The following is a 26,068-nucleotide window of genomic DNA, read 5'->3' as shown; positions in this document are numbered from 1 at the left end:
ATATATGTGTGTGTGTGTGTGTGTGTGTGTGTGTGTGTGTGTTATAAACACTAGGGGAATGGAGCCTGTGCAAACTAGGCTCCTTTTGAACCAAATAAGCATAATTTTCTTTTAAAGTAATAGAATTAATCTTTGATCACTAAACTCCTCATGTTTTTACATGCTTCCTCTGCAGTTTTAATTATTTTCTCCACCTATGATGTCACAGCATGACAAATGTAAAGCTTTTTCTAAAAAGGTTAAACCTTACTTTAAAAAAACAAACAAAAAACCCTGTATCATAAACCTTTAAAAGAAAAAAGAAAAAATGTAAATGAGTTGAAACATCAAAGCCTTAAGTCACATTAATTTACAGATGTAATAATAATTATACCAAAGTGATAAACAGCTTTCCCAACTGGATTTTTATCTTTGGACCCATAAGCTGATTGAGGTGTTTCCCAGATAATCCATTCCTTTTTTAAAGCACTGATTAGTTCAAATGTTAAGTTAATGCAAACCATCCCTCATCCTTAATTGATCTAGAAGGAAGCCAATCTTATCTACTGGTTTATCAGCACATTGTAAATTGCAAGTTAAACAAGCAGCACTTAAAAGAAACAATTTGTCAGTTCTATCTTCCGGAGTCCACTTTTTCCAAACCAGAAGGTTTTCCCCCATTACAGGTGCTGATAGACAGTGCTTTATTTGTATTAAACTAAATAATTTTTGTGATGTAAGTAGACAAAGTTTTGTGTTCTTGCAGTGGCTGCCACATCCACTTGGAGGTAGGGGAAAACAGATGACGGACATGTCTGAATTGATAATTCCACCTGGAACTTCTTACGTGTTGAACAGTAGATAGGAAATGTAACATTTTGTGTTAATACTGAATAGGTTTCTTGCATTGTTCTTTTACTGCAAGTCCTCTTTGCAGTATGAAAGTATCAGATGCTGTGTCTTCTCCCACTTTGTATAACTTTCAGTACATTAGAAAGGTCAAAGCTCTTTGAAATCATTTCCAGGAGTTGTTCATCACTTTCCACTCCATTAATGAACTCATCTAAAGACAGTTCCCCTAAAATGAAAGCATAAAGATTTAGGAATTAAAACAAGTGATTACAAGTCCTGTGCTTCTCAACCTTTGGTTCTCTATATGTTTTGGACTTCAGCTCCCTGAATTCCTAAGCATTGGTCATATTGGCTGGGACCTCTGGGAGCTGAAGTCCCAAACATCTAGAGGATCAAAGACTGACATCATGGTTAGAGACAGCAATGTTCCAAAATATCATGCCTTTGGGAAATTCAGAACTGGATGGGAGATACAACATTATATTATTGTAACAATTATAAAGCATCCATTGTGCTTGGGAAAATCACTGCCTTACTACATTCGACTGTTTCAAGGTAAAATGTTTCATGGAATTCCATCCTTTAAATTTTGCATGGCCTATAAGATGAAATCACTTTCCACATGAAAAGTAGCATGTCATGAGGCACCATGGGTCATATCCTGTCTCCTGTGCATGGCCAGAATCCTGGTGGTGACATACATTAGTATAAATTGTGGTTACATGTAGAGTGGCTTTTGGACAATGTAGAATGGACATACTGTACTTAGCTCTGTAGTTCCATAAACTGGAACTGTCATAGATGTGGAATAATGCACCAGTGCATCAATATGAATTCTATACTGTTTCAGTGCATTTCACTTTGCACTGTCAGATGACCGCTATGCACATTCAGCATTTTTCATATGGTGTGCTATGGTGGTACTCAGTATAATGACTGGGTAACACTAGTAGAGTGTAACTCTGACAGTGGCTATTTACACCACACTGAGATGATGTAGGACGTTGATCCCTTGCATTCAGTTGGTTAATGAAAGATTTCTATATGGATTCATAGAGTTCCTTCATATGAAAGGGAGTCCATGACTGTTACCAAATCTAAAACTCCTTTCACTTAGGGAAGATCTATACAGAACTGATATGGAGATATATTTGAAGTATTTCTGAATCTTGTGCTGTGTGCACAGAGATTTTAGACCCAAAGGGGGAAGCCTCACCCCTGCATACAATCTTACCATCATTGTTTACATCTATCTTCTGGAATACTATGTTTGAGAATTCTTCAGGTGTCAATTCTTGGTTGCCATTGAGGGCTTGAATAGCCTGAAGACATAACAGAGCAAACATGTCAACATGTCTTCATATTACAAATATAAATGACAGTGGTTCTGCCACTCAGCATTTGCAGCATATGAGTGGGGTAGCAGATATGATTTCCAGTAAAATCTCCAGCAATGAAATCTGGAAATTAAATACATACAACAGAGCCTAAGGGATTAGGATCTAATTTGCATATCATTGAAGGCCCTATCAGCCCATGCAATTTATTCTGAAACACAACTACATTTTTATCATACCCTAGAGAATTAGGTCTTTCAGGATTTGCACTATGATCAGTGCTATTTAATTTCAGGATTAACTTGTACAGCTGTACATACACGGTGACAAAGCTTACACAACTTTTCTCATCACAAATAAAATTATGTTTGAGTTAATCCTTCTAATGAAGTGAACATCATAATAAATTAAGCACCAGCACCCTAAAAGTACCTTTGAGCAACTTGCTCTGCTTATGTGGGAGAGAAGTAGAAGGGAGCAATTTAAATAAAGAATATACATTCTCACTAATACAGGTTTTACAGATGTACTACAGATGAAGTTATGCATCATGTAAAACATAATCAAATGAGCCATTCAAAAAATAAATGAGCACATCAGAAAGAAGACTACATTTAAGAAATCACACCATCCCATACACTATTATATGCTTTTTCAGAAAGTTTGTAAAGGCTATTGTAAAGGGAATGTTAGATGTTATAATAAGACCTGGAGTGTAGCGTTTATTTAATTATATAAAACATCATATTCCCATTTTCTAATATTTACATGCCATACAGTGTGGCTAACAGAAATGAAATACAATAAAACTATAAAACATAGTAAAGACAGAGGTGGTGGTTGTAGTGTGTTTTCAAGTCATCTCTGACTTACAGAGACCTTAAGGCAACCATTTCACAGGGTTTACTTAGCAAGATTTGTTTAGAGGAGTTTTGCTAGCGCCTTCCTCTGAAGCCAGCAGTCAAACCTTTGCACCACTCAGGCTCTCTAGACAAACAGCTAGATAACATAGGCCTACAAACTGAGGATCATAAAATCTTTTTTTAAAAATGCATGCTAGTTTTATAAAAATTTGGCAGTCCAGATCCAAAAATAACCTCAGATTTGTTGCATCACATACAGCTTTTTCACAGTTTGTTCTGACGTTTCTGTCTTGTAATATGTGACTGAATGAAATGGTCTTGCAAATGGTAAGAAAGGGGTTAAAGTCTTCGATAAGAGACTTTTAAATCACTTCAATTTGCTGATATAAAGTGCAAAAATCTGCTCCAAAGCAGTAAAAGGAATTGCACTGGGAACATTAGTGTCCACACTTAATCAAAGCTGAGTTGACAACCTAATATTGAATTTATGAAAGAACTGTGTATGTTACAATTTTTTGTTTTTTTAAAAAAATTCAGCACTGAAAAATACATTAAAAACAACTATATTACTGAAAAAAAATTTTTTTTCATAGCGGGCCTGTGTAATGTAATACAACATCACATAAAATCCAAGAACCAAATGCTTTCCCTAAACAGGAAACTCTTTGCCCTATGGTGAAAGATGATGTAAGAGTATAAGGTGTAAATGAAACATAAAAGAATTTTGTGTTTAGATTTGAGTCCCAACTCTGATATAGCTCATTATGTATGTATATGCAAATACAGCTATTCAAAAGTCAAAAAGAATCTGAAATCCCAAACACTTCTGGTCCCCAGCATTTTGGATAAGGGAGACTTAACCTGTACTATAGGCCCAATATAGACAGTGCAGAAGTTCCGTCCTAGGGCCAAAACTAGGACTGGGGAGCGTGCAGCAACTGCATGCTCCCCAGCCCTAGTTCATATGGACGGTGCCATTTTGGAGGTGCACCGTCCATACGCGCGACACACTCATGTTGACAAGCATGCACTGTGTCCAAATGGACTGGCATACACCTGACATCACCGAGACGTTGCAGGGCGCTTGGGGCGCCCTTTCAACGTCATGGAAAGGAAACTCCCAAACAGAGCTACTTTTGCACGTGCGCATTGCTGGTACATGGGGCGCCAGCCATGTAAAAGAGAAAAGGGCCGGGTGTCCCCTTTCTCCTCTTTGCCGCATCTGTCGGGGTGTCCAGGGGCATGAAGCCCCATGGACACCTCTTTCCAGGCCTGGCCTGGAAAAGTGTCAGATTGGGGCATCTGGGCTGCTGGTGAGGCTGCCCTGGCTCCAATCCACCATGGAAAGAGGGGCTGCGGACCGCCCCTTTTCTGTGGTCTGTACTGGGCCATAGTCACCCTTCACCATTTGTGGGAGTTAGGAATGCAGGACCCTGTGAAAGTGGAAAATCCACAAATATCTTCCCAGGTGGGGTGGCTGGGCTTGGCTGTGTGCAAATTCCCTTGCTCACTCAATCACTCACTTGTGTGGGAAGGGTATGGGACAGGGTGGGCAGTGGAGAAAAGGGAGATTCAACATATCCCTTTTCCTTTGCCTACCTATACAAGTGAGTGAGGGAATGCACACATGCTTCATCATTGTGCATCCCATCTCCACCCATCTACATGAGTGAGCAAGCAAGGGAACATGTACACGGCCAGGCTCAGCCACCCCACCAATTTGATTTTCTTCCAGTGACACGAATGTTATCAAAGCCCATGTTAAATGTGGCATAGGGCAGTAGCAGAGGCAGTGGCAAATACAGTAATCTGAATAATCAAATCCATAAATGCTTAAACTGCTAATGTGGTGGGTCCACTGTATTTACTTACCGAAAATATGCTTACGAGTTCTTTTTTGTCAATAGTTCCATTTCCATCAGCATCATATAGCTTAAAATACCATTTCAATTTCTGGTCAATTTTGCCTCGTAAGACCAGATTTATTGCAGCTATAAATTCCAAGAAGTCAATAAATCCATCCTGAAAAAGAAAGGAAAGGTATTTTGTAACCTGTATAGTCTTTTATTTATTCAGGCAATAACATTAATAAGTGCACCATTATCTGTAAAAAAGAGTACAGTTATTTAGAAAGCATGATTCAAAAGTCTGTATTTTGGTGGCCCTTTGTAAGGACAATCAAAACGGAACAACATTTATTGTTTAAGTTTTTGAAATACAGTGGGTCCTTGTTATCCGCTGGTGTTTGGTTCCAGGATCCTCCTGGATAACAAAATCTTTGGATGACCAAGTCCCATTAAATATAATGGCATAGCAAAATGATGCACCTTATATAAAATGGGAAATCAAGGTTTGCTATTTGGAATTTATACTTTTTTGAATATTCCCAAGCCGTGGATGCTTGAATCTGTGGATAAAAAATCTGTGGATAAGGAAGGCTTAGAAAACATATAAATAAAATAATAAAAATTTTATTTATATACCGCCCTTCCTCAGATCAGGGCGGTTTACATCTTTCCAAAACCACAATACAATACACATTAAAAACATATCACACCATTAAAACAATTACCATAAAAACAAAAAAGCCCCGAGTTAGCCAGTCCTTTTGCCAGTGAGGAGGAAGGAGGTCCATAGGACTCTTAGTCGGGGAATGCGTTGCCAAAAAGGAAGGTCTTCAGGTCCTTTTTGAATTGGGCCAGGGAGGCGGCCGAGCGGAGCTCTATGGGCAGCGTATTCCAAAGGGCCGGGGCGGCGATGGAGAATGTCTTCCTAGAAGTGGAGACAAGCCTAGCCCCGGGAACCCTAAGTAGTTGCTGCCCAGATGTTCTGAGGGTGCGGGACGGAATATACGGGGAGAGGTGGTCCTTCAGGTATCCTGGGCCCAAGCCATTTAGGGCTTTATAGGTCATCACCAACACCTTATATTGCGCCCGGAAGCGAATCGGCAGCCAATGCAGATCTTTTAGCAGCGGTGTAATGTGGCTGGCCCTGGAGATGCCAGTGACCAGCCTGGCTGCCATGTTTTGTACCATTTGTAGCTTCCGGGTTTGGTATAAGGGTTGCCCCTTATATGACATTTCATGTGGAGAAATGCTGGATCAATAGCAACTTGTGCTGCTGTCAAAGAAAAAAAATTCTACATGTGTATGTGAAAGAGAGAGAGAAAGAGAGAGGGAGATGGGGGGAGGGAGAAGGAGAAAATTTATGCCATGACTATGGATGTGTAAGAAATTTCTTTAACATACTTACAGTAGTTTACCTAGATGACATGGTACTGAATTTTATTAGTTCCAGCTAGATAGACTCATTGAATCAATGGCTGAATGGTGAATCAACACATACTGTAGTTGTCTAAACTCAAGGTGCTTGTGGCATTTAAAATCCTAAATGTCTTGGGATCTTAATACTATGGGAGGACACAGGAGAAAGTTTTATATGCTGTGGCACACTGGTTGTAGAATACTGTTCACTTAGAAGCCCAATTGGTAACAGTGATGGCTTCATTCTGGCACCACGTTGAAACATTGTTTTTTTTTTTTAAAGTAAAAAAGCCTTTGGGATCTAATTATTTTATTCATTTACTCTTTCAGTGTGTACATTTTATATTGCCATCTTGTTTAATATGTTTTTAAAGGGTTTATCTGTTACTGCATTAATTACTTGTAAATTACTTTAAATTGCTTGAATGGATTTCATTGTAGGTCACACTGAGACATTCAGGTACAGGGCATTTATAACTTTGGTAATAAATAAAATAAATAAAAATAGGTAAATCCAATTGATTAAATGGGCTTACTCCAGTTCAGACTACCCGAAGGTTTCAGGCCATGGTTTGCAAGTTCTATTGACATGTTATGCTTTGACAAAAAGAAAAGAAGTGGTGAATGGAGTGGGGAAGAAACACGTTAGTCTTTAAACATTAGTGCAATTTAAATTGAGAAGTTTAAAGTATGAAGAAAAATGATATGACAATTTTAAGACAGGGATGCTCAGCAATCACTGAAAAGAAAACTTCTAGAGTACATGAAAACAAAAATGTAAATATCTGAATAATATGGGCACAGCCATATGTATAGACAGCTTAGTCACAGAAGAACTTCTTTGTAAGATTGTTCATGCTTTTTTAAAAATTCCAGCTATGTGTGTAACATTAATCAGTTCCAATACCTGTTGGAAAAACAGACATAAATAATTCACACCAATCTCAATAATTTCATAGTCTGAATCTAGAAAGTTTTAATTACACCAAGTTTCTTATTAAGATATTTAACCACAATAATTCCGAAACAGTATGTGCCGACCAAGTTATGGACACTTTTGATATACAGTGGCCCCTTCCCTTATGTGGGGGATCCATTCTGGACCCCCACACATAAGGCAAAAAAGTGTATGCTCAAGCCTCACGGGCGCACGTTCCATTCTTTTTATTACAGCGCAGCTTCAGCATAAGATGAAAGCTGTATATGGGGCGAGCACACTGTAATTTGGCAATCTATGTTTTGGTGCTTTTAATCCAAGCATTGCTGCTTTTATTATTCTAATTAGTTAAATCCAGGGAAAGACACTGAAGCAATCTGCTATTGTAGAAACTCACAATTACATATTCAAGATTTTAAAAAAAATCTGCAAAAACTGATTAATACCATGAAGATGAGGATTTGGTGCACACATAAAAGCAAACTTTTTGTGAAGGAGGAAAAAAAATAAGCTGTTCATATCTTTCTTTTAATAGGCTGTTCACATTAAGAAGTCACATTAACTCTTGCACCTTGAGATTGGTTTTCTTCATAAATATTTTTCTTTGCAATCTTACATTGTTTACTCAGAGGAACATATCACTGTATTAAATTGAGGCTTATTCCCAGGTGACGGTGCACAAGCTTGCAGCCTAGCTGAGCAATCCAAGCTTCATTATAATTAGTTAGGTGATGGTCTGAATTGGGGTGGGAATCATTTCCCCCTAGGTGTTGTGGAGTTGCAACTCCCAACTTTCATCACCATTGACTGTGCTGGGTAGGACTGCTGGGAGTTGCACTTAATATCTGGAAGGGTTTACAACACAATCCAATCTAAATCCCTTTACTAAGCCCAACTAAAGCTGATCTACTGAATCAATAGAATTAAATAAGTGTTGATTTAACATTCACAAATCAATATAGTGGATCTACTGTAGTGTGGACTGACAATTCAGTTTAGGCCTATATAATCTTGAGTAATGAGTGTCATATCATAAATTCCAGCTTAATGCCTCATTGAACAAATGTGCAGAAAATTATTACTTAGTAAAAAAAAAAGAAACAAATTGTATTTGAGAGACAGTGATGGTCACAATATGCTCTGCTCTACTGCATATCATGAAGGAATAAAATGTCCTCCACTAAGATATTATGTTATAGAAACTTTGTATGTTTATACCACTAACTGTAGTGCCATCTAGTGATTAGACAACATCACTAGATGGACTAACTGGCCCTTGTGGTCCCTCCCAACTCTAATATTCTAAGATACTGTGATTTTTAAATATATATATATATACAATATAAATCACAATCCTACATTAGAGTTTTGTAATATAAATCTCTGCTTCTGGAGTTATGCATTGAATATCACATGGGAGGCTTCCATGAGTAAATCTCCATGAAATCATCCAAAATCGTGAAAAAAGTGGGATGGAGATTCACACCCAAGTGCACTTCTCCTGTCAGTAGATTGTCATGGAGGTGTCGGCACTTGCTTGTCCTCGGAGCCGCCATTTGGCAATAACAGGATCTTCATGAGAAGTGTGCGGGGGTGTGAACCCCAATCGCGCTTTTTTCACGATTTTGGACCATTTCATAGCGATTTACTCATGATAAGCCTCCCTTGTGATGTTAAGCAACTGTTGTCTTAAATGACAACTGGATGTGCAAGTAAAACACAACCAAATGTGCCTCTACATCTGCAGTGGCACCATAGATGCAACTCAGCTTCTGTAACCTTGAACTAAATGCAGATGTTGTACATTGGGCAAAAGATTTCCATAGGGGAACATATGCACGTGTAAAACATGAACAGGAATCCTGCATGTGATGTGTGTCCAAATGTAATGTTTTAAAATACAGTTATGCCTATTTAGGAATTTAACCATATAATGAGGAATCAAACATACCAAGTTTATAGTGTACAAAATGCTTCCCAACTCTTTTGAGTTGAAACCAATAGAACACTCTTATTGCTAGCAAATTATCCAATAAATATTCCAAATTCAGTAGCGAAGGGACACAAATCCACTAGACCCATTTGAAATTCAGTGACCAGTACTTATTTTGCAAATATGATAAAGTACAAACATAGCTCAAGTACTGTATATACTCATGTATAAATCTAGAAATTTAGGGCAAAGGGCTATGAAAGGTACTGAAGAACCTTTTCCCTTATAATGTGTGGAAACTCTGCTTGTGAAATCAGTGACTGAATGATTTCTTGGCATACGGTTGATGGCTAAATTTACCTGGTGGTTTTCATGTCATGGGCCCAATACAGACGGGCCCTGAATGATGGCCTTGTCATGTGCTAGGGTTGCCTTGGGGCGGAGTGCCCACATGCCCCGCAACCCTAGCACGTAACTAGGGTGTTATCGCTGCACAGTGCTGTATAGATGGCATGCGCAGTGATGACGTCACTGCAGCACTGCGTCCGAATGGAGCAATGGAGCAGTGATATGCTCGCGCTGCCTCGAGAACTCAAAAAAACAGTGCAGGGCATGCAGGGATGCTTAACAGATTTTAGCAGTTGTAAGTATATGACAAACCAGTGACTGAAGCAGACTTGTTAAAATATAAGATCACAGTGTGTAATTTCATGTATACTCACTCTACTTTTAAATGGATACCTCTAGGAACATTGTTTTTTTGTGGGTGGGGGTTCCAGCTGGATGTTTTTCCTGTTAATTTATTTAATAAAAACACCTTGCAAAACCTGAAAATAATTTTACTTGAAAGAAAATATAATGGTTTGAAAAGTATCAGATGCTGTTTTGTACATGTTCTCATAACTGTTGAATAGGATGCCAGCCCATATTTTTCTGTGTTTTTTGTTTTGTTTTTTGCATAAATCTGTTTTTAAAAAGTCCTATAGCATGAATAATAATCAAACAGTATGGAGAAACCTCCATATTCTTGCATAGTGGGCAGAAATATATTGAACGTACTTATTCTTATATGTGATAACAAAATCAGTGAAGATTTACATTTTTGATCAAAAACCAAGTCCTTGCACACAGCCACCAGAGTGTGTTGCATCCACTAAATGTCGAATGGGACATGGAAAGCATGAGGACATTATGCAAGGATAACGTAATAAGCTAACAAGCTTAACAAGACCATTATCCCTTTATATTTAGAACAGTGTTGATAATCCCCAGAATTCTTTAAGGGGTCGCGATAGAAATCATTCCAGAAATCCTTTTTTAGGGGGGGAAATCTCAACATGTTCATACTGGAATGGTAAAACCCAAATGCCAGTGCTTTGCCTTTACAAATGAAACTAATTCCTGGACATTTGTAGCCTCTTCATATAGTGACTGTTTCCAAGGGCCTAGTCCTGAGATGTGCAACTGGTATTTTCTCAGGATTGTTTTGAATAGCAGTTTCCCACGTATCGCGTGGGCAGTTGCTCCTGTGAGTCCAACTAGACACAAGAGGGAGCTTTGCTATGCTCTTTCTTGTTTTTCCTTTTGAGAACCTCATAGGGGTGTCTTGAAGAACTGCGATATAGCCGATATATGTAATTCATTATATTAATGACAGTTATGTTTAATGAATTACTTTTGGAAAGCTGAAGGAGTTATTTAATTTAATTAATTAAGCTGAAGGAGTTAATTAATTAATTTAATTAATATCCTTTCTCCTTGTACAGGATCCAGTTGAGGAGAATGAATTTAAATTTGCATCCATGTCAGAGATGTAGCTGCTGGGGGTGGGATGAGGTTATTGCTCCCAAATAAGAATTCTTTCACCCAAATGAAAATTTTCTTTAGTCCTCAAATTTCTAGCTTTCCAGAGAGTGCAACCCTGAAAATCTTTTATACTTCAGACTCTTATATCTTTTGTGTTCACATTTCCTTGCCCCTTTCCTTTGGACACCAAGGCTGTGTTTCTAAATGTTCAACCTATGTTTAATGCAATGCTAGAAAAAATTCATAGGGTAGGCCGAATTCTTATTAGAAAGCCAACACCTAGCTCTCCCTCCCATAGCTAGACCTTTACAACCAACTGAATAATTGTTTATATGCGGAACTTACAACAAGAAGCATGAGAATGTCGATGCTTTACTAGCTTTAAACACAAGGTGACCGAAAAATGATTTATCTCCTATTTTTAAACATTTAAATAAGGGCAGCACAAAAAGTTGTTGCCTTCTCCTGTGGGACAGCAACAGAGCCCATAAATTTCTGTCCTGGCTCATGTCAACAAATAAACAGAGATATTTAATGTGTCTCAGTTCTCTGAAGTTACACAATTGAGCAGGGGTTAGAAGGTACACAGATGCCTTGTTTTTAGACTTGTATTAGATCTCTAGTTCTGAGAAGCTTCCTAAATCTATAATATTAGCCATAGAGGACTGGGAAGGATCTTTTGCATGCGTACTATTTTAAAAATAAAAGACCGAGAGAGAGAGAGAGAGAGAGAGAATCTCTCCTCTTACTCTCAAATAAAAGTGATGACACAAAATAGCAAAACTACATACTAAAATGGATAATTTAACATGTCATGAGGACCAAAATCCCTCTACTAAAGTGCTGTTGGAGACTAGAGTGGGATTGTGCTTTGAGTGTTGGACTACGACTCTGGAAACCAGGGTTCAATTCCCAGCTCAGCCATGAAACCCACTGAGTCACTTTGGGCAAGTCATATGCTCTCAGACTTAGGAGACAGCAATGGCAAACCTCCTCTGAACAAATCTTGCCAAGAAAATCCCATGATAGGTTTGCTTTATGGTCCCCATAATTCAGAAATAACATGAAGGCACACAACACACACAAGGTGCTGTTAGCAAATAGCACACTGGAAATGTGATGGAAAGATGCAGGAAAGCAGGAACAGCAGTCCCTTACTCCCTTGCCTTTGGGTTTTGAACAATTCTTTACCTCTTTCTTTGCTTGGCATTCTACTTATGTTGTTTATACAGACTTGGTATCAATGGTGGATCATTCTGGACACCCCCATGGATTCCAAAATCTGTGAATGCTTGAGTCCTGTTGTCCTCAATGGTTGCACATGCACAAGGCCATGCTGTCATTAGGGACAGCCCCCATTGTGCCCAGTGGTGGCACATGTGCATGATCACACTGCCATTAGAGATAATGGGACTTGTTGTCCCTAATGGGGGCATGGCCACATGCAAGCATTGCAACTGGGAATAATGGAGGCTGTCCCTAATGGTGGCGCAGCCACATGGCTGCGCTGCCAGTGGGAAGAACTTGGGCTTGCTGTCTGTGGATGGTTGAATGTGCGGATGGCAAGTCCGTGGATACCGAGGCTCCTTTCATTTTTGTCCCCTCACCTCCATGGCAAGGCAGAGAATTAACACTATAGCAAACCCTGCGTTATTTCCCTAATGTGTTAGGTGAGACATAAGCTGGAATGCCAAATAAGAGCTATTACCTGGCGTGTCATGGAATAGTGAGTCATCAATGACAATCTATGTTTCCTTTGAATTCGGTCTCTCTGTGACATACAAATATCATCAGCGTAAATTAACTGCAGCTCTAGAATAAGCATTGCATTAAAATACTGACTATAATTTTAGAATTACATAGCTACCTATTATCTAAACACAACGTCATTAAAATTCAACTAGCCGTAAAACGCTGGGATCTGGGCAAAACTGAGTTTCACAAAATATGTAACAAGAAACAGAAAAACAATTACATATTGTACATTTTCAAGAGCCTGTGACTTTAGGATTAACCTGATTGTAAGTCCAGCTGTTAGTTACCATTCTCAACAAGGTTGTGGACTGGCTACTGATTCTATGGCATTAAACAACAACAGGAATAGAGTTTCTTTCAGTAATAACTGAACTGAAATATTCAGGATAAATAGGAGGTATGCAGACAGTCCAATATAAAAATAATGGCATAAATGAGTTGTTTGTGCACAGGTAATATTTTCCCGTTGTTGTTGCTATTGTTGTTTTAAAAAGATTCTCTCTCCACCTCCCAGGGAGGCAGTGGAGCAATTTCACATTTCTTCTCAGATCTTCTATTTCTAGGGTAGTACAGATTGGGCCTGTTCTTTATTTTATTTTATTTTATTTATATATACCTTGCCTTTCTCCTGACAAAGGACTCAAAGTGGCATATAAAAATTTGAAAACTAAGTCCAGCTAAAATCTTATTTTACAAAAGTTAAAAAAAACAGCTAATTCTATTTAAAAACACATAGTTTAAGACTATTATGTTTTTTGAAAACATAACTAAAAGGGGGAAAAAAGCACAACACACCATATTCAAAATTGACTTCTGCCAAATAATGGAGGCACCAAAGATCTACTTAAATAAAAAGGACTCTGCATGCAGGTAGAAAGAGAGCAAGGGCCAACTGAACCTCTTATGGAAGGGAGCTTCGTAGCCTGGGAGCAGCCACTGAAAAGGCTCTCTCACAAAGGAACAAAGGAACTTGAGCATCCACAGATTTTGTTATCGGGGGGGGGGGGGGCTGGAATGGATCCCCCGCAGATACCGAGGGCTGACTGTAGTTGTGTAACGTGAAGTCATATCTGACTTACGGTAATCCTCAGGTAAAGGTATCATGGGGTTTCCTTGCCTTTGCCTTCCTTTGAGGTGGAGAGAGTGTGATCACCCATTGGAATTCCATAGCTTAGTAGAGATTTGAACCCTGGTCTCCAGAGGCATAGTCCAATACTCAAACTGCACAGGCTTTCCTTCTGCTCCTGTGGCATGGATTTCTTGGAATAAATGCTGGAGTGCAGTTGGTCTCACTTAACACAGCATTACATTGCAGTCCTATGATTAACATACATGAATTTATGCAAATCTGTGCTTTTGGGGGTGTGCAGAGGGAAAGATGTGTTTCCTTTCTGGTGGGTGATAATTAAGGGGTCACTCTATTTGTGTTCATGAACAAGGAGGAACTCATAAGCAGAATCACAGTAGCTTCCAATCTAGGCATCCAAGTTACTCTTGCTTTTTAAATATAAAAAAGGAATAAACTTGATAAATGATCTCTATATTTCAACATGAAATATCATTTATCTATAACCAACAACTAATTCACAGTTGCACAAAGATTATAAATCTGTTAGCCTAGACAGTGTTTTAGGCTCAAAGCTTAAGGCGACTAAACCATCCATCCCCTTTGCCTTTTAAAACACTTCTTAAGTAGCCTTAGTATGATAGGAAGAATAGGCTAATATTGGGTCTGGCCAAGTGGTGGATTCCAACAGCTTAAATAAAGTAATCCAAATGTTCCTTACTAAATTTATCCAAAGACGAACAAGGCAATAGCTGAAATGAATGTAAACATTCTATACAATGACAATTTTAAAATTAGCTAGAGTCTTGCCATCTAGTTTTTGCCCTTTTGTGGAATTATATTATAAATAAAAAGAGTATGGACAGTGATAGAAAAATGTAAGCAACCTATTTTTGTTTACCTGGATGCAAGCCTTACAGAAATTAATATAGGATTGACAGATGTTCAAAATACCAATAAGCACAGCAGAAATTTATGATATGCAGGGTGGATAATTAGGAAATAGCTGTTGCCAAGTTTGTGTTCTGTCAAATACCAAAACATCAAAGGAAAATATTCATTTCAGTAAAACTAGACATATATTTCTCTGCAAATTAACATATTGTCAACATTTATAAATTAGGTGATAACAGACATTTTTGTGTTTATGAAAGGCCCTCATTCCAAAATACAATATTTTTTGGCACCATAGGAGACTTTTTTAAAAAAAAAATAAGGAGAGACACTTGCAATTCCTTTAAGAGACAAGGTTTCTGGTCTTCAAATAAAGGTCATACCTTATAATCAGTGACATCTGGCAATGCTAAATTAATGAGATTTATTTTTGAGTAGAAATTTAGGCAGAGTGGTGTAATGCTTTGAGCACTGGAATATGACTCTGGAGATCAATTCCCCTCTCAGACATGGAACCCCCCCCCCCCCCCGGGTAACTCTGTGAACCACACACTCTCAGCCTCAGAAAACCCTGTGATAGATTCACCATAAATCGGAAATGACATGAAGGCATTCTAAGTGCACTATTTTTATCAGTCTTGTTTATTTACAGCTAATGTTTCAGAAAGCATTTAAACTTACTAAAGTTATATACTTGTGATCTGTTCAAACCAAAGGAGAAATGCAAGTGTATTCTGTTTAACTCAAGGAGCTAAGCAGTTTTCCAGGGCTGGACAGTGTGTGTGTGTGTGTGTGTGTGTGTGTGTGTGTGTGTGTGTGTGACATATCTGTGTGATTTCCTTATCATGCTGGGAAATGTGGCACAGGAAAAACATGAAGGCACCCTGAGCAATCTTGTCACAGCTGGCTTTCAAGATCTTTATTTTGCTTGGAATGCTCTTTTGATAGGCTTCAGAGAGAAGTGAGGTGAGGTTCTCCTTGATGTACATGATGTTAGAGTGCAGCCTTCATTGGACAGATAGAAAAAGGTGTTCTTGTTAACCATAATAGCTTAAAACAAGCTGGAGAGACAATACTTTGAACTATTAACAGAGACTATAATGATGGGCTACAAATTGGAAGCAAGGAAGGTCAGGTATCAATATGAAACTACCAATTTAGGAAAAAAGTGGATAAAAACATAATGTCTGCTGACAGGGTCTTAGTTTGGACATTGATGTAAGGCGATGGGAATAGATTACATTAGAAGTTCTCAATAAATTCTTGGGTTCTCAATAATATATTGAAGCTTGTCAACGTTGTATAAGTCATTTGTGAAGTACAACATAAAAACAAGCCACAGTACATATAAATGTAACAAAAATGCAACCATGCCTTTTCCTGATATGTGCAGTTTAAAACAGGAAGAGTTCTGTACCCTCTTTACCTGAATTTTTTAGGTCTACACAACGAAGCAAAGCTCAGAAAAAAGAAAAAAAACTTTACTGGACTGTAAATCCTAGATTGCAGTCCCACAGCCCGTCTGGCCAGTGCAGGTTTCTAGTAATTCTAGTAATTGTAGTCTAAAAGAGTAACTCTTTCAAGCTTTGCTAAAAGGCAGATGGGAATCCTTGGAGAACATGCATAGATGGAAGATGAGGAGATAGCTGCCACCATGCTGTTTCTTTCAAACCTCCCCCCCCCCTCTCACACACACAAGCACAGCTTTTGATGGGGGCTGGTGTGGGATTCAAGGAGCAGTAGTCCAAAAAAGGTAACTTTTCTGAAGTTCTACCATTGATACACTCTTCCAAGATGACCAAGATACCCCCAACAAATCAATGATAGTGTCCCATCTTAGAATCATAGAATCATGGAGATGGAAGGGACTGCAAGGTCCAACTAGTCCAGTCCCCTGCCATGTGGGAATTTACAACTAAAGCTCTCCTAAAGATCACCATTCGGTCTCTGTTTATAGAACTCAGTGAGAGTTCTCCACCCCTCAAGTCAAGAACTTGCCAGAAGTCCATCTTTGTTAACTTGCAGACCATGGTAAAAGAAGCCAAATCTTTCCCAATGGCATCATCTTCAATCAGTTGTTCGCATCTAATTCTCTCTCTTGTGCTCCAAGGCCCTTTAGCTATCTTCTCTATCTTGTCTTCTACCCTTTGAAAATGGAGAGTAGTTTCCATACCTTTTGCTCTCTACCTGGAAACACAATTGACACATTTATGTTCCCTTCTTGCCCTACACTTAACATGTAACTGAGAAGGCTGAAATGCCAGATAACATCTGGCAAGTCTAGCATTTGATAGTCTTTGTTTGATCCATCTGTGTCACTAGTGCAAGTGGTTCTTATAACAGGTTAGTTAAATTGTCCATTTTATTGCTAAACATTTTCTCTCTCTCACTGCTCATAAATGAGCAAGCTGAAGGGTAAGAGGGCTCCCAGTGTCATGGTGATATCTGTATGGCACATTATGTGTCACACAGAGAGGACATTGGCATTCAAAGTTAATTCACTCTAGTATCCAGAAAATGTTGTATAAACATGTGGTGGGAACGAAAAGAGGCAACCAATTATCAAATGCCTGATGTTGGAGATTTTGTATTTGGAAAAGGCACACATACTGTGCTATTTTATACAAATTTGCTCTGAAGTCCCATTTAGTTCATTGGGGCTTACTCCTGGGACAGTAAGCAGAGGACTGTGGATTTCATGTACATGGCTGTTTGGTAGGCACTATTCATATTCATTCATTCATACATACATTTATTTTACACAGGATAAAATACCTTTTGTAAGTGATTTACACAATCAAGTATAAAAGAAAATTAGAACAAAATACAGCAATTAACAATAATATCCAGATCCAACAGAAAAAGATGAAACTTAATAGCAAAACCAGAGAAGAGTCTACACTGAAATTAAAAATTTGGAAAAGGTACTTTATTTTGCCCACATGTCATACAAATCTGACAAGTAATTCACTACTGATTAATACAAACTGCAGAGTAATTGGGTTGAAAAGAAAATATAGAGGTTTGGGGGTTGTGGTTATTATGCTTTCTGCTCTAGCATGCCATTTCTTACTGTGTTGAGACTGCATTTTTATTTAAACACACAATCACTTAGGACATTATCACACGAGAGGAATGTCTCTCAATTTCGAAAGAAAAGAAAGTGGGGCCAATTCAGAAACGAACACAAGTATGTGGATGGTTATCACACCACAGAAGAACACAGCGCCCATCCCAAAGCCAAAGTAGTGTGAATGCAAAATAAATTATCATATGAGTACGTACCCTTTGTAGTCTAGAATTCGAATTAGTATCCCTGCACATGTGCAGTGAGGGACCTTTTTACACTTCTGGTGGGGCTTGCTTCCAATTCCTGTGGTTTTGCCTTGTTTCATGTTATTTGTTCATTCATTACCCTTTATTTCATGTTATTTAGGCAATTCACGTTATTTGTTCATTCATTACCCTTTATTTCACATTATTTAGGTAATTCACGTTATTTGTTCATTCGTTACCCTTTATTTCCCTGTTATTTAGGCAATTTACTAATTCAAAATCAGCCCAAAGCAACCACTTGGTTTGAGCATTGGACTATGACTCTAGAAGGCTGGGATTGAATCCCACTGGGTGATCTGGTGCAAGTCACACTCTCTCAGCCTCCTCAGAAAATAGCAATGGCAAACCTCATCTGAATAAACCTGCCAAGAACACCCTGTGACAGGGCACAAGAGAGAAAGAAAGAGCCCTGGCCAATCCCTTCCCTCCAGTTATAGAGGATGAGTTTGCAAAGGGAAAGAGCTGGAAAAGGTTGAGAGGAGGAGGGAGGGAGGCAGTGTGTGTGTGTCTCTGTGGGGAGGGCTGCTTCATCCCCAGAACAGCTCCAGAAGTACTCTAAGAGGAACTTTGCGAGGCTGAGAGAATAGCCCCCCACACCTGGAGGGAGGCAGAAAGGAAAGGCGGACTTTGGTGCCTGGTCTTTTAGCTTTTTGGGGAGGTGAGAGCATTCCCTCTCCCTCCCTGGGCAGCACAATCACCTTCACTTTTCCGGCCCCTGTGCTCCCAGAGGTAGCAGCCAGGTAGCACAGGAGAGAAAATGCTGCCAGTAAAGGAGCTTGGGAATTGTAGTCTGATTCGAAGGCAATCCAAGGGTGACTGAGACATGCGTTCCATACCTGGCAAATTCGAATTAAATGCAACTTTGAAGTGGAACAGGATTTGTAAATTCTATATTTCCCTGACTTTACACATCTCTCGGTTCACCCTGGATTGGGTCCGAATTGACTTAGGTCTGAATTGACTTAGCATTGCCTTTGATTACATGTGATAACCTCTTGTACGAAAACGTGAAACCCCATGATTGCACCTGGGATCACACTGCATTGACCTAACAATTTCCTCCGTGTGATGACGTCCTTAGAGAAAATAATTTCTTCACATGGTTAATATTTCTGCCTCTTCCCCTACTTGTCTAAGAATAGATTACTATGTTCCCTTTTTCTCTGTCTATGAGAACAAGATGAAATGAGAGAAAAATGGCAAATAGGATTGGTTAGGACTTTCCCCTCCTCTCTTTAGTGTAAAATAAGAATCTTTCATTCTTTCTTCCCTAGCACCATCAGTGTACTGAGCAAAATGAACAGAAGACCACTGTCTATGCAGAACTTACACTCTGAATTGCAATCTGAAATTGCTGAATTTTCTGCTCCCTCCTCCCCAAGCTCTTAATGGCACACAAACATTGTCAGGATGATGAATGATAGCCCCAGAGTATGTACAGGGGGAAAGCGAGCAAACAGCTTATTTTATTTTTAAATGTTGTGTGCCACTAACCACATTGCTCAATGCATTTAATTAACAATAACAGAATACAGCGGATAAGAAATAACAAGGAACATGATAAAATTGCATGTTGGGCCTCTGGCAGACAAGCCAGTCCCACTAAATTAGTGCCCTAACCGTGTTCTAAGAGGACCAAGAGATCAGAGGACAAAAGTGACCCAGCCTTGTTAAGGCTGAAAGTCATCCAGGCTCCAGCCCAGAAAGCAATCCTATCGTAGTGACCATTTAGACTGAGCTCTGACAACTCAAGTTGCTGTATACTTAATGCAATGATGCAGTAAATGTTTGGACTGGTGAAATCCTATAAGGTGAACACACATTAGTCTTCTTGGCATAAGATAAAACAACTTGGATATTTACTATTCTCTGCCAGAAATAAATTTCAGCATTCTACATAGAACAAACAGGAAAATCTGGATACATAAATGGGCACAAATCCAACATAAGAAATGTCAATACACAAAAACAAGATGCAGAACATTTCCATATCTCAGAGTATTCTACCTAAGTGGGTCTTGTGGACAGAGGAACTTAGGTGAAGATTAGAGCAAGAAATGGATGAACTGCAACACAATCATCGAGTTCTGACCATCACTAAAAGTTTTAATCTTTTTATTATAATAGCCTTCATCTATTAATTAGTTCACATACTGCCAGGCTGTGTTGCGCTATCAATAATAATTTTGGGTAGTGCCAGTATTTATATGTTTTCAAGGGGCAACAGAACTCTTGTGATTATAGCCCAACAGAACAACACAACCACCCCATTGAATACATGACTTTTTAATGCTTTACAGTATGAAGAAACTTCCAAAAACAGATGTTGATCCCTTATTGATAGGATGTTTGACAATTGACCATAGTTTTGTTGTGACTGTTGTTAATAATCTAATTGCTACTATTAATTGACAATGAATTAATTGTCACTGACAATTAACACCTCATGTCTATATGTGCATTGTAAATTAATGGGGATTTATAAGATTACAGGGAAGGGATGTGGAAACTGGCTGTTAAACACAACAGTTCAAAGTACTATAATAAATTGGCTAGTCTTTGAGGTGCCACAGGACTCTTGCTTTCCCCAACCCAGTTCCCTGAGGATATGTTAGACTGTAATCTCTATCATCCCCAGACAACATGGCCAGTTACTCTGCTGGCAATGATGGGAGATATAGTCAATTACTTTTTGAAAGCATTACAAGTTTGGTAGATCATAGGAATGCTGAAGATGCACTATATCTTGATCTTAGCAAGGCGTAGCTTCTGGGCACAATACAAAGTGTCGGTTATTACCTATAAAGCCCTACATGTCCTGGGCCCGAGTTACTTAAGGGGACGCCTCTCCCTCCATAATCCTCCCCACACTCTCGGGACATCTGGCAAAAAAATATTAGAACACCCCCAAACCAGGTTGAAAACCACCTCTTATAAAACATTTTCTGCGATGGCCCCTAGACTCTGGAACAATCTACCGGAAGAGATCCGTCTTATACCTTTTTTGGAAGCCTTCAAGAGGGCATTGAAGACGGATCTCTTCCGGCGGGCCTATCTAATGGATCTCCTCTAATCTGATTTTGAACATCTGAATACAATGACTCGATTTTCACAACTGTGAGCAATACTGTAACAACTTTTCCCTTTTTATTTCTGATTGATGTATTTTGTATTATCTATGTATTTTATGATGTTTTTACTGTTGTAATCCTGCTTTGATCCGAAGGGAGAGGTGGGAGATATAAATAAATTATTATTATCATTATTATTATTATTATTATTATGACAAGTTTTCCCATGATATTTTTGCAAACAAGCAGGTAAAATGGGGGCTACACAATGCTACTGTTAGGTGTATTTGTAACTGGCTGACTGAGAAGAACTAAAGCATGCTCACCAATTACTTTTCTTCATCCTGACTGTTGGCCAAGCTGACTGAGGCGTCAGGAAGTCGAAGTTGAAAAGCTGAAAGACTAAAGTTTGGTAACCACTGACTTTGATAATGGAATAGAGGGCATGCTTCTTGAATGATACAACATGGATTTCAACAGGGTTGGTCATACCTGGCTTGACAACAGTACACATGAAACAGATCTAGTGGTATTATTGGACTGCAAGCTAAACATAAGGCAAAAATGTGATGCAGCAACCAACAAACCCAATGCAATTCTAGACTGCTTCAGCAGGAATACAGTCACAGTCTCTTCTGCTTTGGTATAATCTGGAATACTGTGTCCATTTCTGGGCACCTCAGTTCAAGAAGGATATTGACAAGTTGGAATGAGTCCAGAGGAGAGTAACCAAGATGGTAAAAGGTCTGGAAATCAAGTCCTATGATGACTGATTTAGGAACCTGGGTATACTTAGTTTGGACAAGAGAAGACTGTGAAGTGATAGGATATCTGACTTTAAACATTTGAAAGGCTATTATGTAGAAAATGGAGCAAGTTTGTTTCCTGCTACTCCAAGACCAATGGATTCAAATTGCAAGAACAGCTTTCATTAGCAAGGCCTTCCTGATACTAAGTGGACAGTGGAACAGAGGGTTGGTGAAATCTCCTTGTTTGGAGGTTTTTAAACAGAGATTGGTTGGATGGTCATCTTTCAGAAGTGCTTCAGTTGCATATTCCTGATGGCAGGGGTTTGGGATGGACTAGAAGAACCTTGTAACCCCTTCTAATTCCATGATTCTATGATGCTAAGATGAGACAGTGCATTGTTACTCTGTTTTCTGGTAAGCTTGTTTCCAGATAAGAGTGTATGAATGACAGAACTTCAGAAAAGTTACTTTTTTAGATAGCACCTTGAATCCACTACCAGTTTTGGTCAATGGAATGTGAAATGTGAAATCTGTGTGTGTGTGTGTGTGTGAGAGAGAGAGAGAGAGAGAGAGAGAGAGAGAGAGAGAGATTTCATCTATTCAAGACAGTAGAAGTTTGGAGAAAATGGCACTAGAAGAACCAGCAATGTCAGTAATATGTTTAATTAACATACATGCCTGTGTAAAAATGATCCCACCATAAACTTCTTCAAAATATTACAAACACAAAAGATTCCTAGTTGAGTTTCTTCTGTCAACACATGCTTTCTCTAATAACAATATCGTATATCAAATAAATAAGATTTCAAGAAGAACAAATAAATGGGTTCTAGAGCAAATCAAACCTGAACTCTCACTAGAATCCTAAAGAATCTGTACTGAGCCATTTACCACCAACAGCCAGAGTTGCTATAGAGCTACTGAAGCCCTCCCCATGGCCATTCAGTGCTTGATGTAAAGGAGTGGAGGGGCTCTCAGAAGCATCTGGCTCTATCCCTGTTGGTCGATATGAAATAATTACATCATGTGCTGAGGACTGCCTGAGTTTCAGTGGCTGATGTGATCATTTCATATCTGGCTGTGGGGACATAGCCAGATGCTTCCATGCTTCCCCTGGAGGGAGCAGCTCTATACAGTAAATCAAGGGAGTGTTTGTTTACACCAGAGGGAAGAATGTAGTACCATCCTGTGTGTGCCATGAAAAGGATGCTAGTCAATGTGAGCCAACATGACTCAGTGGAAAAGACAGTAATGCTTGGTAAAGTGGAAGGCAGTAAAACAAGGGTACGTAAAATCACAATACAGATGTTTTAATGCAATAAAGGAAACCAGGGTCTGGGAGAGGCACTGAATGAATAGTTCTCAGAGGTTTCACACTCACAGGGTTGCCATAACCTGAAGCTGACTTGATGGCAAATAATGACAAAATTAATTAAATAGTTAAGACAGCAAAACACTATCCAAATTAGATCAGCAGTAGAGAGACATTTTAATAATTTTATTCAGTGCAAATTTATTACATTGTCCTGCTTATTATTGTCTGAAATGTTTGATATGGGTGAAGATAGTGATATGGGGAAAAATAAGCATAGAAAGCTGTGGAGTGCTGGTTACGGTAGACAGTACAGCTCATGAACCATATGTAGCATTTCTTATTGTACTAAGCACCTCTAATTGCAAGCAGCAGGTAATTCAAGCAAAAATTGTCCCAGAGTGGTTTCACATAATTACAGCAAAGCAACAGAAAGCTAATTGAAATAAATAGGAAAGGCATTGTTACACAGAAGTGTCCTATTAAGATAGCTTTTGGGTTTCTCTGAATTCAACATGACAGCATTATGTGGGAAGGTTTCCCCCTCCCATTCATGCAATTATCTGACAGTTTCTTTTCCTACAATTAGTTCCTTCCAGGGATGTATTAAACATCAACAAATAATTATGTATCTTAACTGCGGGTGAGAAAATGTGTCAGGGATAAAATAGAAAGTCTCTGTCAATTCTCACTGTGCCATGAACTTTATAGCTGATTTTGGACAAACTACTGTTCTTTCATCTTTGGTTCCCACCCCATCTCATGATATAGGAAAAACAATCCTGGTCTGCTTGGCAGGGATGTTGTAAAGACAAATGATATGAAACAGTCAGAACACATTGATTGGCAGAGCAATACTACCAGAAATAATGGGAAGATGGCATGCTTAAAGATGCTTATAGCTTCAGGGGGAAAGGAGCTGCTGCTTGGGGCATCCCCCCATGCTTTTTGTGGGTTTCCCTCCCCTTTTGACAGTTCCTCTCTCACTGGAACTACATCACAGACTCCCTTCCTTTGGAACGACTGGTGCACATTTCTCCCACCCTACACTCAGTGTCCAAGATTTATGTAGGGAATGTGGTAGACAGGGGTGTAGCTACAGTGGGGGAAGATGAAGGCATTCCCCCAAATATGAATCCCCCCAAATGTCAGGACATCAGTCCTCAGATGTCTAATATTGTTGTGTGCTTTCAGGTCAGTTTTGATTAATATCAACACTGAAGCTGGGTTTTCTTGGCAAGATAATTCAAGTAATGGTTTGCCATTACTTTTCCCTGAGGCTGAGAGAGTATGACTTGCCCAAGGACATCTAGTCGGTTTGCACGGCTGAGCAGGGATTTGAACCCTGGTCTGCCAGAGTCTTAGGGGCAAAACAGACTGGTATAATATGCCAGCATGGGGGTGAGGCGTTTAGATGACGCATGCCCCAACGCCGCCACCAAGCTGGTTTCATGTTGCCCTTCCAACCAAATGGTGAGTAGTGTGGCGGCCCTCTGGCAGTGTGGCATTTATACATGGCATGCTGCAGGAGTGCTGAAAAAGTGCAGTGGCAGTGGAAAGGGTGGCTTTTTTCCACCCAAAAAGGGGGGCGCATTTTGCTGCTTTTTTGAGGGGCGGAAAAACGTCAGATCGGGGCTCCGGTGTGCAGTTGCTGCAGCCCTAATCAAAGGGGCAACATCAAGCCTCCCCTTTAGGGCCATCTGTTCCAGCCCTAAGTCCAACACTCAAACCTCTACACCAGAAGATCTCAACCTGTGGGTCACGACCCCTTTGGGGGTCAAATGACCCTTTCTCAGGTGTCACCTAAGATGATCGGAAAATACTTATTTCTGATGGTCTCAGAAACCGAGATACCGCTCCTCCATGGTTGCGGGTCACCACAACATGAGGAACTGTATTAAAGGGTCATGGCATTAGGAAGGTTGAGAACCACTGCTCTACACCATGCTGATTCACTGAAATTTTCCTTCAGTCCCAAATGACAAAGTAACTTAAAACATAGGTCCAAAACACACTCCAGAAATAATTTGGTTCGAATCTGCTTGAACTGCACTGGCTGAGCGCTAAGGAAGTCTGGGAACTGTAGTTTTGTGGGAGAGTTCTCTGGTGCTACAATAAACTACAATTCCCAGGATTCCATAGCACTGAACCAGGGCAGTTAAAGCGGCCTCAAACTGGATTATTTCTTCAGTGTGTTTTGGACCTTAGTTGAGCATTTAGAAACACAGTTTAATTAATCCACAGAACAGCTTCAGACACTTTACCTGGGAAAAGTGACAACAGCAAATGTAACTGTTCAAGCTGGGAACAATTTTCATTGTCTCCCTCTCTGTAGTGTTAGAAATTTGGGAACTGAGGGAAATTTCACTGGGAGTGCAGCATTATGTGAGAGCAATGTCTTCATGTAGCCACCCACAGTTACACCTATGATTGAATCTTTCCCCAGTTCATCCCCTATTTGTTTCTATGGACACTAGACTGGGAAAAACAGGCTGCCAGCTAGTCAGGGCCACTGAAATACAATAATCCTCCAAAGTAAACCAGCACTATTAGTCCCATATTGCAGTTTGTAGATTAAGGACTGAGAATTAGTGGCTCGTCTACACCCACCATGACCTAGTGAGTATGTGGTTGACATAACATTTGAACTAAGGACTACCCAGATTCCAAATATATTATCTTTCTTAGCCATTAACTTTCTGTGTTTAATGTTCTAGCCACACGGCTCCAGTGAATTTCTGGTTGGAAGAAACACGACAAAGCCCCTAGCTTCTAAACAAGGAAAACAAACATACACTAGTTTATAGCCCCATTCAAAGCTCTCAATTGAATTGGAGCACTTCTATGCTGAGTGGTGACTGAAATGATAACTCCACTGTAATTAGCTTGGATTTCTTCATATATATCTTTGATCT

General features: G+C 39.3%; 1 protein-coding gene across 3 annotated transcripts in view; it reads right to left on the bottom strand.

Annotated features, from left to right (window-relative positions):
• Positions 1-26,068, bottom strand: part of GUCA1C (guanylate cyclase activator 1C) — a 64,059-nt gene continuing 37,991 nt past the window's right edge. For all 3 annotated transcript variants that reach the window (XM_089512317.1, XM_089512319.1, XM_089512318.1), the window contains exons 2-4: positions 4,904-5,053; positions 2,066-2,153; positions 1-1,057 (exon numbers count right to left, since the gene is read on the bottom strand). In XM_089512317.1, coding sequence (XP_089368443.1) covers positions 927-1,057; positions 2,066-2,153; positions 4,904-5,053 — 369 coding nt within the window. In that variant the 3' untranslated portion in view covers positions 1-926. The remainder of the gene's footprint in view (positions 1,058-2,065; positions 2,154-4,903; positions 5,054-26,068) is intronic.

The sequence above is a fragment of the Sceloporus occidentalis genome, unplaced genomic scaffold, assembly GCF_023333645.1.
Source record: "Sceloporus occidentalis isolate IW3139 unplaced genomic scaffold, rSceOcc1.0.p SCAF_2, whole genome shotgun sequence".
Taxonomy (NCBI): domain Eukaryota; kingdom Metazoa; phylum Chordata; class Lepidosauria; order Squamata; family Phrynosomatidae; genus Sceloporus; species Sceloporus occidentalis.
This window is presented reverse-complemented; position numbering and strand designations above follow the sequence as displayed.